General features: G+C 40.8%; 1 protein-coding gene across 4 annotated transcripts in view; it reads left to right on the forward strand.

Annotated features, from left to right (window-relative positions):
* HGS (hepatocyte growth factor-regulated tyrosine kinase substrate) overlaps positions 1–15697 on the forward strand; it is a 793272-nt gene that overhangs the window by 537073 nt on the left and 240502 nt on the right. For all 4 annotated transcript variants that reach the window (XM_069655261.1, XM_069655264.1, XM_069655262.1 and 1 more), the window contains 2 exons: positions 3383–3523; positions 3607–3784. In XM_069655261.1, the coding sequence (XP_069511362.1) occupies positions 3383–3523; positions 3607–3784 (319 nt within the window). The remainder of the gene's footprint in view (positions 1–3382; positions 3524–3606; positions 3785–15697) is intronic.

Below are 15697 nucleotides of genomic sequence, written 5' to 3' on the forward strand. Positions count from 1 at the left end.
TCGTGGGATTGGCTTTGGTTCCATGGGCACCAGTGCTGGTGGGCATCCCTGGGCAAATTGGGTATCTGCTTCATGCCGGGAGCTTGCATGTTAGTGTCCCAGGGTGACTCGCACTGTGATATTTGTGTGTGGGCATACCAGTTATTCTTTGGGGTTGCCCCGGGTACTGAGAGGGAAAATATCTTTTGAATTGACTGAAGGCATCTGAGGAATTCAGTGTAGTTGTTGCAGGTTTTATGCTGGCACCTAGGGCTTAGGATGGCTCTTACTAAGAGGGTTCATAGATGGATGCTTGGCTAGGAGTGTGGTGAATGTAAGGCTTGGAGCTGGATCCTGGTGGGTGTTAGTACAGTTTTTGTAAAATCCTACCAAAACTTCACAAAAACCATACATCTGAGGCAGTACATAAACTCCACTCTTTGTATAAGGCTGTACCACCTGAAAATGAGGTAGCATGGACAGAGCTGCCAGGCTTATCTTAGGAGGGAGAGAGGGCTGTAGCTTGGTACAAAGAAATTGTAGCATACATGTGGTCCAAAGAAACACTATGTATTGTAAAAATAAATGGTTTATTTAAATACAAGTAGGCCAAGATAAATATTGGGTAAATAAGTACTATCACATTATATATAAACACAATTATAACAACCACCTCACTACTGAAGGGATACAACCAAAAGTATAGCCTTATTAAGAATAGCAATCAGCAGTTCAAGGCGAGTCAAACCTGTAACTTTTTCACAACGCAATCAGCTATTCTTGGGGAGTAAAACCAGGCTATGTATACTTTTTTTAATGAAGACAGTCATTCAAGGGTAGTAGACCCTGTCAGTCATGCAGTGACACTCAGTTCAGAAATCACTTGATAAACAGACCTGGTTACCAGTATACTTTTCTGAATAGTGAAACACAAATTCATGGACCAGTATGACCCTAAAACTATATTTAGGATAACCTTCAGTTATACCAGGCGAGTAAGACCTAATAATATAATAAATAATTACAGTTGCTTTTCAGATCACTGAAACACAGACTAAGGTAAGCAATAACTCTTTACATTATTTTAGGATTGCACAAAGCAGACCACAGTCCGCATAGCCACTTATTCAGAATGGCACACAGCTATTCTCTGGGTAGGTAAAACTTATTCTAGACAGGCTATGTAGCAAGTCAGAGGAAGCAACTTCCAGTTGATGAACTTGTACAATTATTCTCTGAAAGAAATAACCCAGTGAAGCCAACAGTATTACTTTTGTACTTTTTAGAAGAGGATGACCCAAATCACAGGTAAGTAAAGTAACCCTATATACTTTTAGGAATGGCAGAACACATTCTACACAGTACCTCAGCAGATAAGAGGAGTTTGCAGCTGGATGTCTTCAGGATCTGCAGCCCAAAACCTGGTCCTTAAATTCCTTGTTGTGGTGACTGAAGATAGGACACTGGAAGGGAATTTGCATCAGGGATCAACGGTGAAGACCTCGGGCAAGAGTTTCTTCGAGGTTGGTCGTGGCTTTGTGATTTTGGCACCCTTTTCAGGAGCCAGGAGAAGACTGAATATCGCTGGTTGGATTCTCGTCACTTATTGGGTCCAGCACTCTGTGAGGGGACTTCAAGGATTCAAATAAAGTCTCTGGAGGTCCAGCAGGATGCCACCAAAGATCCAGCAAGATTCGTAATTCGGAGGACTGTTCACCGCACAATGGCTCAAGATTGCGAGGGTATTGAGCTATTGCGCCTAGCAAGGTCGCAGCAGGTCATGGGATGGCTCAAAATGCAGGTCTTCTTGAGACTACTGGATCTCACCAGCCTCTGGGTAGGAGACGACGTGATCTGGACCCCCAGGTTGATTGGAGGGAAGGGTTACAGCAGGCTCTGGTTACATAGCAGACTCTCCAGTCGCTGGAAATCGCTACAGCTGTCTTATCCTCTTCGATTTCAGCTCCAGTGGTTGACTCGTCAGCAGCTTCCAGGTTCGGTGTATTTAACAGGAACTAAAGCACAACTGCTGCAATTTCCCCCTGCATTTTACAGGAAGGAATAGTCTGGCTGTCCAATCGGGACAGCCAGGCCCCCACTGGGAGTTGGTTCCTTTCGGGCAAGGTGAAAGACAAATGGCTGCAGAGTTTTGGACTCCGTTCTCAGACACTCTGGATCTTGGGCAGGAAACCAAACACAACCACAAACCTACAGCACAACAAACCGTACAAACATCACTACATTGCAACAACACAACAAAAACACACATAGACTTCCACAACAGTACACGACTACTGGCCGCAAACACCCCAGGCCCAGCCAATGGACCCACCGGGCTGAGGCTGCCAACAGCACATCACTGCTCCCTTGCACTTTTCCTGCTTTCGCCCACTAACTCGCCCTCCCTCCCTTTTTCAGAGCCGCCAGTGCGACAGGGGACCACTCTGGTGGTGGTAGTGCGCGGTACAAATGTCCTTTAACATTAACAGGGAATCTGAAGGATTCCTGCAGAAGACAAAACTTCACTGAGGTCGTTCCTGCCTAGAATGGCAGGGGAAGACATCAGAAACCACAATCACACTAGAAATTGTGAAAAAAGGAGCTCACCATTTGAGAAAAATGGTGGCCCTCCTGTGCATTAACAAGGCTGAATTAACAGCCTGTGAATAAAAATTATTAAAAGTCATGAAGGTAAAACCACTGCCACCAGCCATTCATGTAAACTCGCAATTGTAACAAAATGTTACCAGGTAAGTTAGAGAGGGGATAGATTGTATCCCCCAGCACTCCTTATAAGGTGTGGTGTGCTGGCTCACTAATTCAAAATGTAAAGGGGATGAAAATCACTCTTTACTACTTCGGAACGTTAGTTCACCCAAGTATTTGAAAAGAAATGAACCGGGGAGCCCAAAGGGGCAACCCCGCCTAAGCTCAAATGTTGTAGTAAACTATATCTTTTACCATACACTATAGAGAGACATAAAACAATCACCCGTAAAAGGAGTAAAAGACTAGATGAGAGCTGATAAAGATTCCCCTTCACCTTGGGACAAGGTAAAATAGTTACCAAGTCCACGCAAAAAGTTCTGGGGTTGATACTGTTAAGGAAGATTTATCATAAATCTTAAAATCTTACCTAACTGTGGGTTGCTCAGAGTAAATGATGGGCAGTCATGTGGATTTGTGAAAGGCAGTGAATGCTTTAGAAAGGGGTATGAATTCTGGATGGAGAGTGGATGGTCCACATGGGTATGGTTTCTGGACCTACTGAATGCCAGACACGACACAGATCTGGTAGGTATGGGTTCTGCCTGGCAGTGAATGTTGTAAATGGGTATGGATTTCTGTCAGACTGTATGAATTCATATTGAGGAGGTCACCAACTCATTCGATTTTCCTACAGGAGTACCTAGTTATGCAGCGCCAGCTGGCAATCCAGCGTCTGCAGGAGCAAGAGAAGGAGCGGCAAATGCGATTGGAGCAGCAGAAGCAGACCATTCAAATGAGAGCTCAGATGCCTGCGTTCTCGTTGCCTTATGCCCAGGTACAGACTATGACCCCCTTACCTTTCAGTCCATAATTGTCCGACATCTATGGCGCTTCAACTGCTCTTTTTCTCCTTTTAAGCTGCAGTCCCTTCCTCCCGCTGGTGGAGTGATTTACCAGTCATCTGGACCAACTAATTTCCCTGCCACTTTCAGTCCATCTGGCTCGGTTGAAGGATCACCAATGCACAATGTCTACATGAACCAGCCAGGACAAGCTGGAACTGCACCATATCAGTCGTTGCCTGTCGCAGGACCAGGTAAGTGTTTCTGTTAATAGCATGCGTCTACCAGCGCAGGCTGGTGTTACCTATAGGACCAGAGCCAAATCAGGATGACTGCCATTAGTCTCTGGTCATCATAGGGCCATGTAAAATTTCCATCTCAGAGCAGGGACCATGCTGCTCTAACTGACCCCACAGGCTACCAGTCATGTCTCATTATAGGCTAGGATAAGAGCCGTGCTTCCATTTTTACATTAATGAAGCGATTGTCTGTAGGTTGTGATGTTCCCCTAGAGAAATGAATGGAGAAGTTAAGCCTGGGGTGTTTTTTCACATTCTATTTCCGGGGCAGTCATAGGCTATCACCGAACGAACTCAGTAAAAATAAGTAATTACGTTTAAAGATTCTCAGCAGTCTAGATGGTAGGATATTCTTAATGCTTTTTAGTTGTGCACCTATAATCGGAACTATTGCTTTGGAGTACATCTAGAAGGGAAATGGCATGTGAGGAGGGACACACAGCTTTTAGGTTTTGTTTGGTTATTTACCCACCCGTTGTCTGCCTATGGGCATACTAATTCCTATGTCCATTTCCACCCAATACCTGTCCCTTCCCCTCTTCACCTAAAACACATACTCCTGGGATCTCTCAGAACTATGTTTAACAAGTAGTAACATCAAACTTTGGCCTGTCGGAATTATTATTATATCACACCTTATGTGGAGCAGTCTGATAATGTACTTTCATTTGACAATTATATGAGGTAGATTACCTGCCTTAAAATGGGCTGATCCAGACATGTTTGGCCATTGCACACCATCATTATGTTTTGAGTGAATGTAGTCTTTACATCTAATCATTTATTAAGCAGCCATCGCTTGTTTCTCAGTAAATGTGTATCCAATAACATAACAAAATGTCTTATTTATGCATGATCTTCATTACATAAAAAGCTTTGGTAATTATTGGTTTAAACATTTTGTGGACGATTTGTAAGAATAGCCATGGTATGTTATGTGACAAAGGAAATAAATATATATATATATATATATATAGGCCGTTTAGTTATGGTTAAGTTGTTGTTTCCATAGGAAGAGCACTTTTAGGGCGGCTTATAACTCCGCTTTCCCTGGACGAATCCTCACTTTGCAAAAGAAAGTATATGGGCCACTCTGAATTTTTTCGCAAAGTTTGGTGTGGTTTGGTCAAGGGGGAGAAAAGTTATAGGGGGGGTCCCAAAACGTCTTTTTTCCCATAGACTGAATGGGGGAAACACTTTGTGCACGGCTACAGGCCAAACCGCTGGATGGATTTTCACCAAATTTGCGGCAGGGGCTTGGTCCCGATGGCGTGCTTTTGTAAATTTGGTGCCAATCCGTCCAGTACTTTTCTTTAAAACGACCAAAAAGTAGGTCTAAAAAATTAGTGATATCTATGTCCGCTTCGCGGTCACACTTCCCTGTTTGCTCAGCGGACAAGATACCGATTGGCTAAGGGGCTTCCGTCATGACCGCAGACACCTGACGTCTCTGTCAATTGGCTGCAGTGAGACGTGTTGTGCATCAGATTGTTTGGATGCGCCCGCCATCTTGGATCAGCCGACAGCGCAGCGGAAACATGCTATTTTTAAACCTATTTTGCTGTGTCATAGTGGTTGGGGTGGTTCACACAGTAAGAGATGGGTGAAAAAATGTATTTGTTCAGGCTGTAGGTGTTAATATTCTCTATGCACGCCTTCTTTGGAATGTTTGTGCATACAGTAAATGAGGGTTTTGATAAGGGTACTATTTCAGTCCGTGTTGCAAACAGCTACGTTGAAACTGTTCTAAGGACCAGCGTGGTGTTAGCGAACATTGAAATTGACTACATGTCTTTATTATATTATTTTTTGCAATGGGTGTGCTATTGATTAGTACACCGCCATGGGTGTGTCATGCTGCGGTGGTTGTGGCCAGGGCCTAGAGTCTTGGATGCATGGCCGTAGGCCATACTTCCAAGACTGTAGGCCCTGGCCACAACCACCGCAGCATGTCACACCCATGGATACACCTGTAGTATTGATTATCAATTAGATGGTTGTGGGTAGTGTGTACAGTCTTGGGGGCATGGCCGGAGGCCATGCACCTAAGAACAAAATTATAAACACTGGAGGTATAAGCCACTGCCCACCCATATATTGAAATATCTATGGGCATACAGGTAGGACTCTAGTCTCTGGCCAGAACCACTGAAGCATACCACAACTATCGCTGCACCCCTACTACCACACATCACTCAGGTGGTTTTGGGGAGGATCAGCAGTCTTAAGTGCATGGCCGAAGGCCATGCACCTGAGAACACATTTGTCAATGCTAAAGTTCTAAGCCAATATGGATTTTACATAGTGCGGTAGTTGTGGCCAGAACGTACAGTTTTGGGTGCATGGCTGCAGGCTGTAGGTCATACACGGAAGAGTGCTGACCCTCCCGACAAGCAGTGTAGGATCTCATTCATACATCACACCCACATATTTCTTTATGTATCTGGTAGGTGTGGCCAGGGCCTAGAGTCCTGGGTGCAAAATGAGTGCATGCTATGGTTATAATCTTTCATTGCATGCGTGTGTCACTCATTTATAAGTGACCATGGGTGTAATATGCTGCGGTGGTTGTGGCCAGGGCCTAGAGTCTTGGGAGCATGGCAACCATTGCTGCATATCACAGCTACAGATACGCCTATAGCATTGCACATCACTCACAGAAAATGAGGGTTTTAATAGGGATATTTAAGTCCATGCTGTGCACAGGCACCTTGAAACTGTTCTAAGGACACGTGTGGTGTTAGCAAACATTGGAATTGAGTACCTGTCCTTCTTGCATTATTTTTTCCTATGGGTGTGCTATTGATTAGTACGCCGCTATGGGTGTGACATGCTGCGGTGGTTGTGGCCAGGACCCAGAGTCTTGATAAGAAGTGAGGTTATAAGTGAACATGGGCGTGGCGTGGTGTGGTGCTGTGTTTGTGTGCATGTTCTAGTGGCTTGGTTGCATGGCTGCAGACCACGCACGCAAAACTAACCTTAAAAGTAGTGAAATTAGAAGCACCATGGTTTTGATATGTAGCGATGTTTGTGAGTAGGACCTATAGTGTGGGTTGCTTGCCCGTAGGGCGTAGGTGGTGGGTTATACATCAAAGATGCTAGGTCCAGCCTACAGTCACTGTACCATATTACTGCTTTAGATTAGCCGTGTTGATTCGCATATGTATGAAATGACTGTAATTATACTTACTGTTTAATTTGTGCAGAATCCACATATGTTTTACATGACTGGAGTACTTGGCGCACCTAGCCTTTTTTAATTTCTGTGATAAAAGAAAAAAACATGTTAGTGTTTGCATTTTATGAAGACTTCTTACATTGTATAATAGACGGTTTAGCTTTTTTCTTTGACCCTCATACTTAGTTTACAAACCAGTGTACTGTGCATTGTGCTCAGTTTCTGTGTTTGTTTGTGAAATCCTTGGGTCTGGGAGAAAAAAATCCCTTTGCTATGCTACAAACTATTTCTTTGCTTTCTTTGAGTGTTTACTTGTTCTTTCTCATTTATGTTATGCTTGTAGCCTTCTTACTATTTTTAACAGCAGTTGGATACCTGTTGGCATATTCTAACTGTGCGTTTGTTGTTATGCTTCTGTGGTATTCATTTCCCTGTGTTGTTGTTATACACTCTTGGGCAGTTAGATACCTGTTGGCGTATTCTAGCTGTATGTAGGCTTTCTCTTCATTTTTTGTAAATGTTGAAGTACACATTAGTCGTTAAATTTTGGCTTTAAGAAGATTAAATACGAATTTGTAAGATTAGCTGGCAATCTCTGCTGAGTAATGGTGCTATCATTACATTCCACCCATCCACATTTCTTTTTAATGTATGCAGTGTAATGACCTGCATTGGTTGTAGCTCCTGCATGGTAGATTATACCTACTGTTGGAAAGGTTTTCTTTCCCAGTGACACTTGACCGTGTGTGAATCCGGTCAGTTTGCAGTTGTTTTTCATACCACCTGCATTATAACGTACCAGCATAAGTATTATGTGTACTATGAGTTTGTATCAGTAAGGTGGAGCGATTGTCTGAATTGCACATAGTACATAATCTGGCATGGTTTGCAATCTGTACCAGTTGCTGAAATGGAATGGATTCACAATTAGGTATGGATACATACACAAATCGCTCATTTGGGATTTGTTCCTGTATGACATTGCTACAGAGAGTGCATGTATGTTTCCACATGTATGAAATCTGGAGGATTTCATTCATAGGCATGCTTTTGTTTTCCAGTACTTGTAGTAAGTACATTAGAAATTCTTGTGGATCTTCCTGTGTGTTTATAGTGAATCTCACCATTCCAGCACAGTAGTCCAATTCTTGTCTTATTCCGTAAACACTGTACGTGTTGTCAGGATTGTTTGTTGCGTTTCTATGAAGGACTAATATTTGCAAACACAATTGGTCTGTACTGTGTAAGTAAATATTGTTAACCATTGGTGGCAATTGAAATGGAATATTCATTGCTACATTTGCATAGCAACTTACACCACTTTCATTTGAAAATTTGAATGGACCATCTAGTTCCGTATCAGAGTGCTTTTTTCAGAGTTTCTCTTCCTTCTTTGCAGAAGTACCTGGTTTACTTTCCGTAATAGGTTCTTCTTTGCTTGTGGTAATTGATGAACCTTTTCCTTCTTTTGTTTTCTTTGAAGGATTTGCTGTCAGATTCTGTTGCATTTCTGATTGAATTAGTTTTATTTTACCACATTTAAATTTTTCTGGAACAGGATATTGTTTCAGATGGGGGGTGTACAGTGAACAGAGTCTATTGTATTCTACAATGCAAGGAATATCAGCGGTCACTTTATTTGCATGAAAGTTGATTAGAAATAGACTGTCAATTGTACGTAAGCGTGCTAGTGCTACGTAGCTCATGCCTTCTTTAAAGACTGTTTCCTATATCTATTAATGCTTTGTCTAGGGTAAGACCTTGGGATTTATGAATTGTGACTGCATATGCAAGAGTTACAGAAAATTGTTCTCTACGTGCATACATGTCTTTGAACAGAAGGAATTGAGCAGTTGAGCGCCCTATCCTTTTCACTTCTGAAAGTTTGTCGAAGCGAATATTGACAAACTGAATGTTGCTGTCACGTGGATATGATTGAAAGCCAACAACTCTACGCAGTGCCCCATTAACTAGCCCTTGCTCCACGTCAAGGTTACGTTTCAGCTTTACTCTACAATTTAAAGATAATTTTAATATTTTTTCCAACCCAGCTTTGTTGGATATTGAATTTTCTAAACTACTTAGTCTTGTTGTGGCTTGCTCACACATGGGTAGTGTCATACCCTGTACGTCTAGTTTGTATGTGGCGCAAATTTCAATTATTGGTTGCATTTCTTTATTTAACATTGTTTCATTGAATTTGACACAGCTTGCAAGAGTTGGCATTAAGGCCATACAATTGACATTTTTGTGCGCTAATTGTTCCATAACATCAGTAGCACATGCATTATCGCCATAAAGTGCATGAATGTGCCTGTTTTCAATATTGCTTGTGCTTCCTGAGATAGTACACCAACTCTAATACTTTTTAGGATGTTGGCATAAGTGAGATCTGCAGATTGCCGCATGTTTTCTGTTAATTATCTGTATTGGAAATGTTGCCAAAGGTTGACATTTCCTATGCTGGCAACAGTTTTCTGGCAGAGCTACGGTTTTAAAAATAGGTTCACCTTTCACTGGTGTCAATTGTAGAAGATCTACGAAAATGATAATGTGTTTCTCTGCAAAGAGTTCTTCGTAGTTTGTTTTAAGTACTTCTTGCAATCTGAGGTGAATCAAAGCCAACATTAGGTTGCAGACCATGCTCACTTCATCTATTACTAGCATTTTCATTTGCTTTAATACTCTGCGTAGTTCCATTGGAGCTTCTGCAGAAAGTTTGTAGTATAATTTGTTTTGGTGTTCTACTGGAAGAAGTAGTAATCGGTGCAAAGTGACACTGCCTATGTTGTGGGCAGTTACAAGAGCTGATAGTTTGTTGTTTGTCAATTGCTGAAGGAAATTGCTGATGATTTTGATTAAGAATGTTTTTCCTGACCCAGCTTCACCACTGACGTACAGCAGTATTGGTTTGTAATTTTGGCAGGTACATTCTTTATTTTCGTGTTGCACACCATGTGCAATTTTCTTTGTTACATCTTCAAAAATGGTGCGCTGATCTTTAAGTTTTGCTTGTTGTACAGTTAAGTCTTCTATATTTTCTTGATAGTGATACATGGTGTTTTCCACTTCTGTCGTAGCTAATTCTTCCTCATTTGCTATTAGTGGCTGTCCTAGTGGTTCTTGACTTCCTGTTACAGAAGGTTGACTACTGTCAGAAGAGTCCTTATCTAGTTGGGCCTGAAGTTTTTCTTCGTGTTGCTGTTCATTGTGCAACATTGCTTTGCACTGCGTGAAGTTCACATCGGCGATAGTGCTTTCATTTGCTTTGAAAGCATCTTCATAGCAGTCATGGTTATCTAGTATCTCTTCCTCCTTTCTCCATGGTTTAAAAAATTGTAGTAGAGACATGTAATATAGTTCTTTCTGTTGAGGAGTTTTTAATGACAATTTAACATGATTAATTAAGCTTCGTTTTGTAAGTTTAACTAAGCTGCCTTCACAATCTGTGACTGTATATCTGCCTTTGCTTTCTTTGGGTTTTATATTATTTTTGTATGCAAAGTTTTGAGCTATGTGGTATAGACACATGCTTTCCAAAGTTCTACTCCTGTTCCGATAGTATGTGTCCAGTAAATTGTTTTTTTAAAATGTCTTGGCTGTTGGGATCATTTTTGGCAATTGTTTCTATGTCCTCATATGATTTCAGAACTCTTTTTCTAGATTTAGCAGGAACAAGACTTAGCCATACTATGTTGTCTGATTTTGCATACAAAGCAGTACCAGTTAAACGATCTGCTGCTTCATAGGCGCCACATTCTCTATGAGAGAGCATTTTTATGCCTATGCTGTACAATTTCTGAGATAGTGTTTTGTCTGATAAGTCATCCCACAGGTCTTGAAACTCTTTTTTTTTTCAGCTTTTGTTAAGTAGGCTGTGACATATCGTGGAACAGTAGTGGAATTGTCTGCAATGTACTGCACATCTATGTTTGTATTCCATAAGAGGGCAATGATTGTATTGTAATCATTGATATATTTACATTCCGCAGTTCTTTTTATGTAGTACATGTTCATAGGTGATTTACCTTTCACACTATGTCGAACTGAAGACATGAAGTTGTTCACTTCACCTGTTTCTGTAACTGGTCTAGGGAAACCAAGCCGGCATTTGGTGTAGTATTTCCCTTTGTTTTTGTATTTGCGGCGACAATATTTGCCACATTTGTGTCTTTGAAATTGTAAAATCTGCCCGTGCAGGTCACTGCGTGTCCGTTGTGAAGGGATTTCACAAGTGACATATTTTTGGATGAACTGCAAAACAGTGGCATCAGCGTTGTGACCAAATCTAGGTGCATCTTTGATCCATAAAAGCATGTGAATATGTGGTGCTCCTCTCGCTTGGTATTCCTTTCTCCAAAAGAAGTGCTGCACTTCTGCGAGGGGAGGAACAGTTTTATTGCAAATAAAGTGTAGCATAGCAATGAAACGATGATGGAAATATCTTGACACATTTACTGGATCTAGAGAGCAAAGTTCTCCAGGTCTTAATAAATGAATGTTGGCTTTGTTGTTGTTTGATATGCGTAAGAACTCATGTAAATCTTCCCATGCATATTCTGCACAACTTTGTGTAACAAACCAAGTCAGTGGTCCAAGGTTTCTGATCATGCAACGTACGTCTCTGTGCCGTCAGAAACAGTACTCTTTTGTACCATGCATGTTTGCAAACAAATTTGTTATACTTGACTGTAAACCTTCATCTTTTTCTTGTACTTTTTGTATTAATTGCGTAGCTGACATATTTTGAAAGTTGGTTCCACATTTCAATATGTGTGCAACTCCATAACATAGGGTTGCTAGTTCACTTTCAAAGAGTAGGTGGAATATGCATTCCCAGGTTTAGACAAAATATGGATCTTGTGAATACATTCGTAATGAGCGGTATTCTGATGCCGTAATCTGAGTGGGTCTATCATCGTACCGGCCACCTTTGCCAGTAGGAAATAGCAGTGGAAAAGCAGGTGCTTCTATACTTTTTTCCCATATGCTCATTGGTGACCCTTTGGTTTGTGGCATTTGGTAAGTTTCTAGTGCATCATCTATGCTTTCATTGGAATGCAATGGATGAATTGTGTACTGGTCCAAAAGAGTGGACACTGCAGCAGGATCCAGAAGTTCAAATTGTCCAGTTTCTGATGACTGTTCAATTATTTCAGTTGTTTCCCTTAAGCTTTCTTCAATATTTATTTCCTTGTAGTATTCGTGCTTGTCTAACTTTATGTAAGTCCACCAGTTGTTGCCAAATTTTCTTGTCTTTTGTTGGTACACCATTTACCAACACAATTAAAGAATGCTCTATTGGACGTTGCACTCCTAGAGTGTGTACATTTTCTGTAAGATCTAATGACAAATAAACTACTTTGCCACGAATGCCTTTCACCAATTCAGAGGGAGTTAATTTTGCTGCTTTTGGGTGAAGGCGTATAATTGCTTGAAATGGATGAACTGTTTGAATTATGATGCTCTCGTACAAATTGAGTTGTTGCAAGGTAGTGGGAACAATTCCAAATTATTTGTGATAGCACGTGAAGGACTTTGGTTGTTGTCTAGTTTTGTAGTGCAGTAACTACAACATATTAGGGGTTCACTTGTTTCATATTTGTTTTCGGCTAAAAGGTAGAGAGCTAATTCAAACCATTTGGAATCTTCATTGTCTTCTATTTTGAATGCTATAGCTACATTTTTTGTGTTCCTTTTGTAAAACGTTCTACGGCAACACACACACATGGTTTGGTATTTCAGCCGATGCACTTTTAAATTTTAGTATTTCTTTTTTGTATGTGTGTAATAGAAGGTTGCTATGTGCAGAAATGTTGGTAGTCTGTTCTAAAACTATTGCATTTTGTAAGTGAATTTCACTTCCAAAATATTTCCTATGGATACGGTCAGTTTCTTCTTGTAGATACTTGGGTGTACCATGCAGAAGAGTGTTATTTTTTCTGAAGCTGGATTTTTAGCATAGTATATTTTATACACTAGATTTCGTATATTTGAATGATGTATTGATATCCTTTTTGATATCATGGAAAGTGCTTTTGCAAATAGGTCCAGAAATGCAGGCTAATGAATGTCCTTTTAGTCCTGTGTATTTGCGCACTAGACAGGTATCCATATTTTGCAGCACTTTAATTTTACTTTTGTCTTTACCTTTCACATACTGATTGAGGAACTGATGTAAAGATTTGAAATATTTGTTAGGAAAGGCACACATTGACGTGCACTGCCATTTGTATACTGGACGGTCTGGTTCATTCATATCTTGAGGTAATTCTGAGTTTTCAGGGGATACTTTTCTAAGCAGTGTTTCTTGTTACATGATGCTGTTATTGATTTTTTCATACCCTCGTCCACTGCTATGGATGGCAATTGTGTTTGTTTGATTTTGTTTGTATACTTCTTCATTAAAATATGGTTCTGTGGTTGTTGTGTGACTCCATTCACCTCCACAAATATGTAAAAAGTTATTTTTGTTCACATTCCGTTTATTGATAAGTTTCTTTTGCAGTTTGGTACTTAGTTTTGTTAGTGGTTTCATTCTATTTAACACCAATATGAACAACTTCCTTTTGAGAATGATTGCACTGTCCATGAGAGCTTGTAGGATTATTTTTCTACGGTAGCTTTTAAGGGGTGAGGATGATTTCGGTCCTCTTCTTATTAGATTCTGAAGGACTCTGTGGCGAAACATTTTTGCAAAAATATTTTTTTTACTATAGGTTCTTGTTACTATATCAGGACTAATGGGAGCATTGTTAGCAGTACTGGTAGCCGATTTTGTTGTGAAGAGTTTTGTGCTTTGTGCCACATTTTGTTGGAGGATGTAAAGTTTCGGTAGTTGAGGCTTCCTTTGTTTTGGTAAAGGAATGTAATGGAATGTATTAGCCGTTTTGTTCCAGAATTACCAGGTTTCTTCGGATATGTCGTTTGCAGTGTAGATGGTGTTGATTTTCAGGAGAGTAGTCTTCACTGCGAATGTAAAAAGAAGTAGTTAGTAACTTTGTGTGTTTAAAGCTGTGATGTTACTGTACACGTTAATTGTGTATTTTTCGTCAGAGTATTCTTCTTTGATATTTCAACACAGTGCATGTGTGCATTTCACTTCACTATGTGCTGCCTTTCTATGTTACTTGCAGTATGTCAGTTGTATGTGCTTCAGAAATGCGTATACTTTTTAGGTCACGAAAATGTCTTGTTTCGTTTAAGCTCTGTTATCTATAGCAGAGAGGTTTGTAAGCGATAGGTCATTATAGTAAATGGGGAGAAATTCTTTACTTTCATGTTGTTATAAGTACGATTTCGAAAAATCGGCAGACCCTCAAAGGGAGATGTCACCACAGCAATCGGGAGCGTTTACTTTTTCTCATACGATCGCATTGGAAGTAGCATTTATGTGGGCAGTAAACATTTTTGCCATTTTCTAATAGAACATTGAGTTTCCCACTAAATAGGGAGGGTTCTAAAACATATGTATAGGTTATGCGGGAGACAGTAAGAAGTAGTGCGGTTTGTCAATGAAAAATGGGACATCTTGTACTTAAAGGGCGACCGTTGGTATGTATTGCCTATGCAGATTTAGTGGTATTAATTTGTTTAAATGAAATCATAAGAGTTACACATGTTCTCTGAGTAAAATATGCATACCTGTAGGTTATACGCGTGCATATGCGCATGGATGGAGCTGTACGTAGAAATCCGCGACACTTGCACAGTAGTTTTTGAAGTAGGTGCTTTGCAGTGATATGCGACTTGCATTCAGAGTGATCAATAGTACATTTGAAGTGCGAACTTTTGATGACGGAGTTAGATGTAGGGATGGGTAATGTGATTGGTGGATGGTTGTGTGACTGCTTAGCTGTGTCCAATGAGGAAATGGAATCGCAAGTGATGTGGAAAGGGTAGAAGGACTGAGAGTTACATGCCGCACGTAGACAACGCTTGTCCGCGGGTAGGGCGTGTCACATATGGGTTTCTACAGCAAATCGAGCATGGACAGGGGACTGTGGGCATCAGCCAATCAGATGTTCACATTGTTCCTTTGTGCCGAAAGACGGTGCGTATACTGATGATGGCAGAGGCGCAGAGAGTCAGGGTTTTGGTCCTTGAAGATATTTTTGTCCAAGGTTTACAGCTCTATACGGAAAGTAGGCATGTGGCACATAATTTTGATGTGAGAGGCGTGGAGGTGGTGTGGAGCGCTGAGACTGATCGCAATGTTGCAGCACTTCTCCAAATTTGCACCGAGATGCGAACGATGACCATTCCTCAAGTGGTACTTTTGCACTACGGTGCTTGTCATTTGGGCTACGTGAGTTCACATACTTTGCTGAAAGATTTGGAACAGTTGGTTGAAGCAGTCTTGAACATCTTTCCATCTGCAAAATACATTTTTTATGGGTTACTGCCTAGAGGAAAATGGACAATAGTTCTGTTTTCTGTCCTGATCAACGTATTGGCAGGTGTAACATTAATCGCGGCATGCGTGCTTTTATGTTACGTGCTGGTATGTTTTTCTGTAGCCACGAGAACATTGTTCCTAGTAATGCTGCTTATTTTGAAGCAGATGGTGTTGCGTTATCTTCATTGGGAAATGCCATGTTCTTTTGGAATGTGAGGCTTGCTTTGGAGAAGGTTCTGTAATGGTTCTATGAGTAAACAAAAACTATAAAAATAAAATAAAAATAACTGGT

This window comes from Ambystoma mexicanum, chromosome 3q, assembly GCF_040938575.1.
Source record: "Ambystoma mexicanum isolate Mex_15411 chromosome 3q, UKY_AmexF1_1, whole genome shotgun sequence".
Classification (NCBI taxonomy): domain Eukaryota; kingdom Metazoa; phylum Chordata; class Amphibia; order Caudata; family Ambystomatidae; genus Ambystoma; species Ambystoma mexicanum.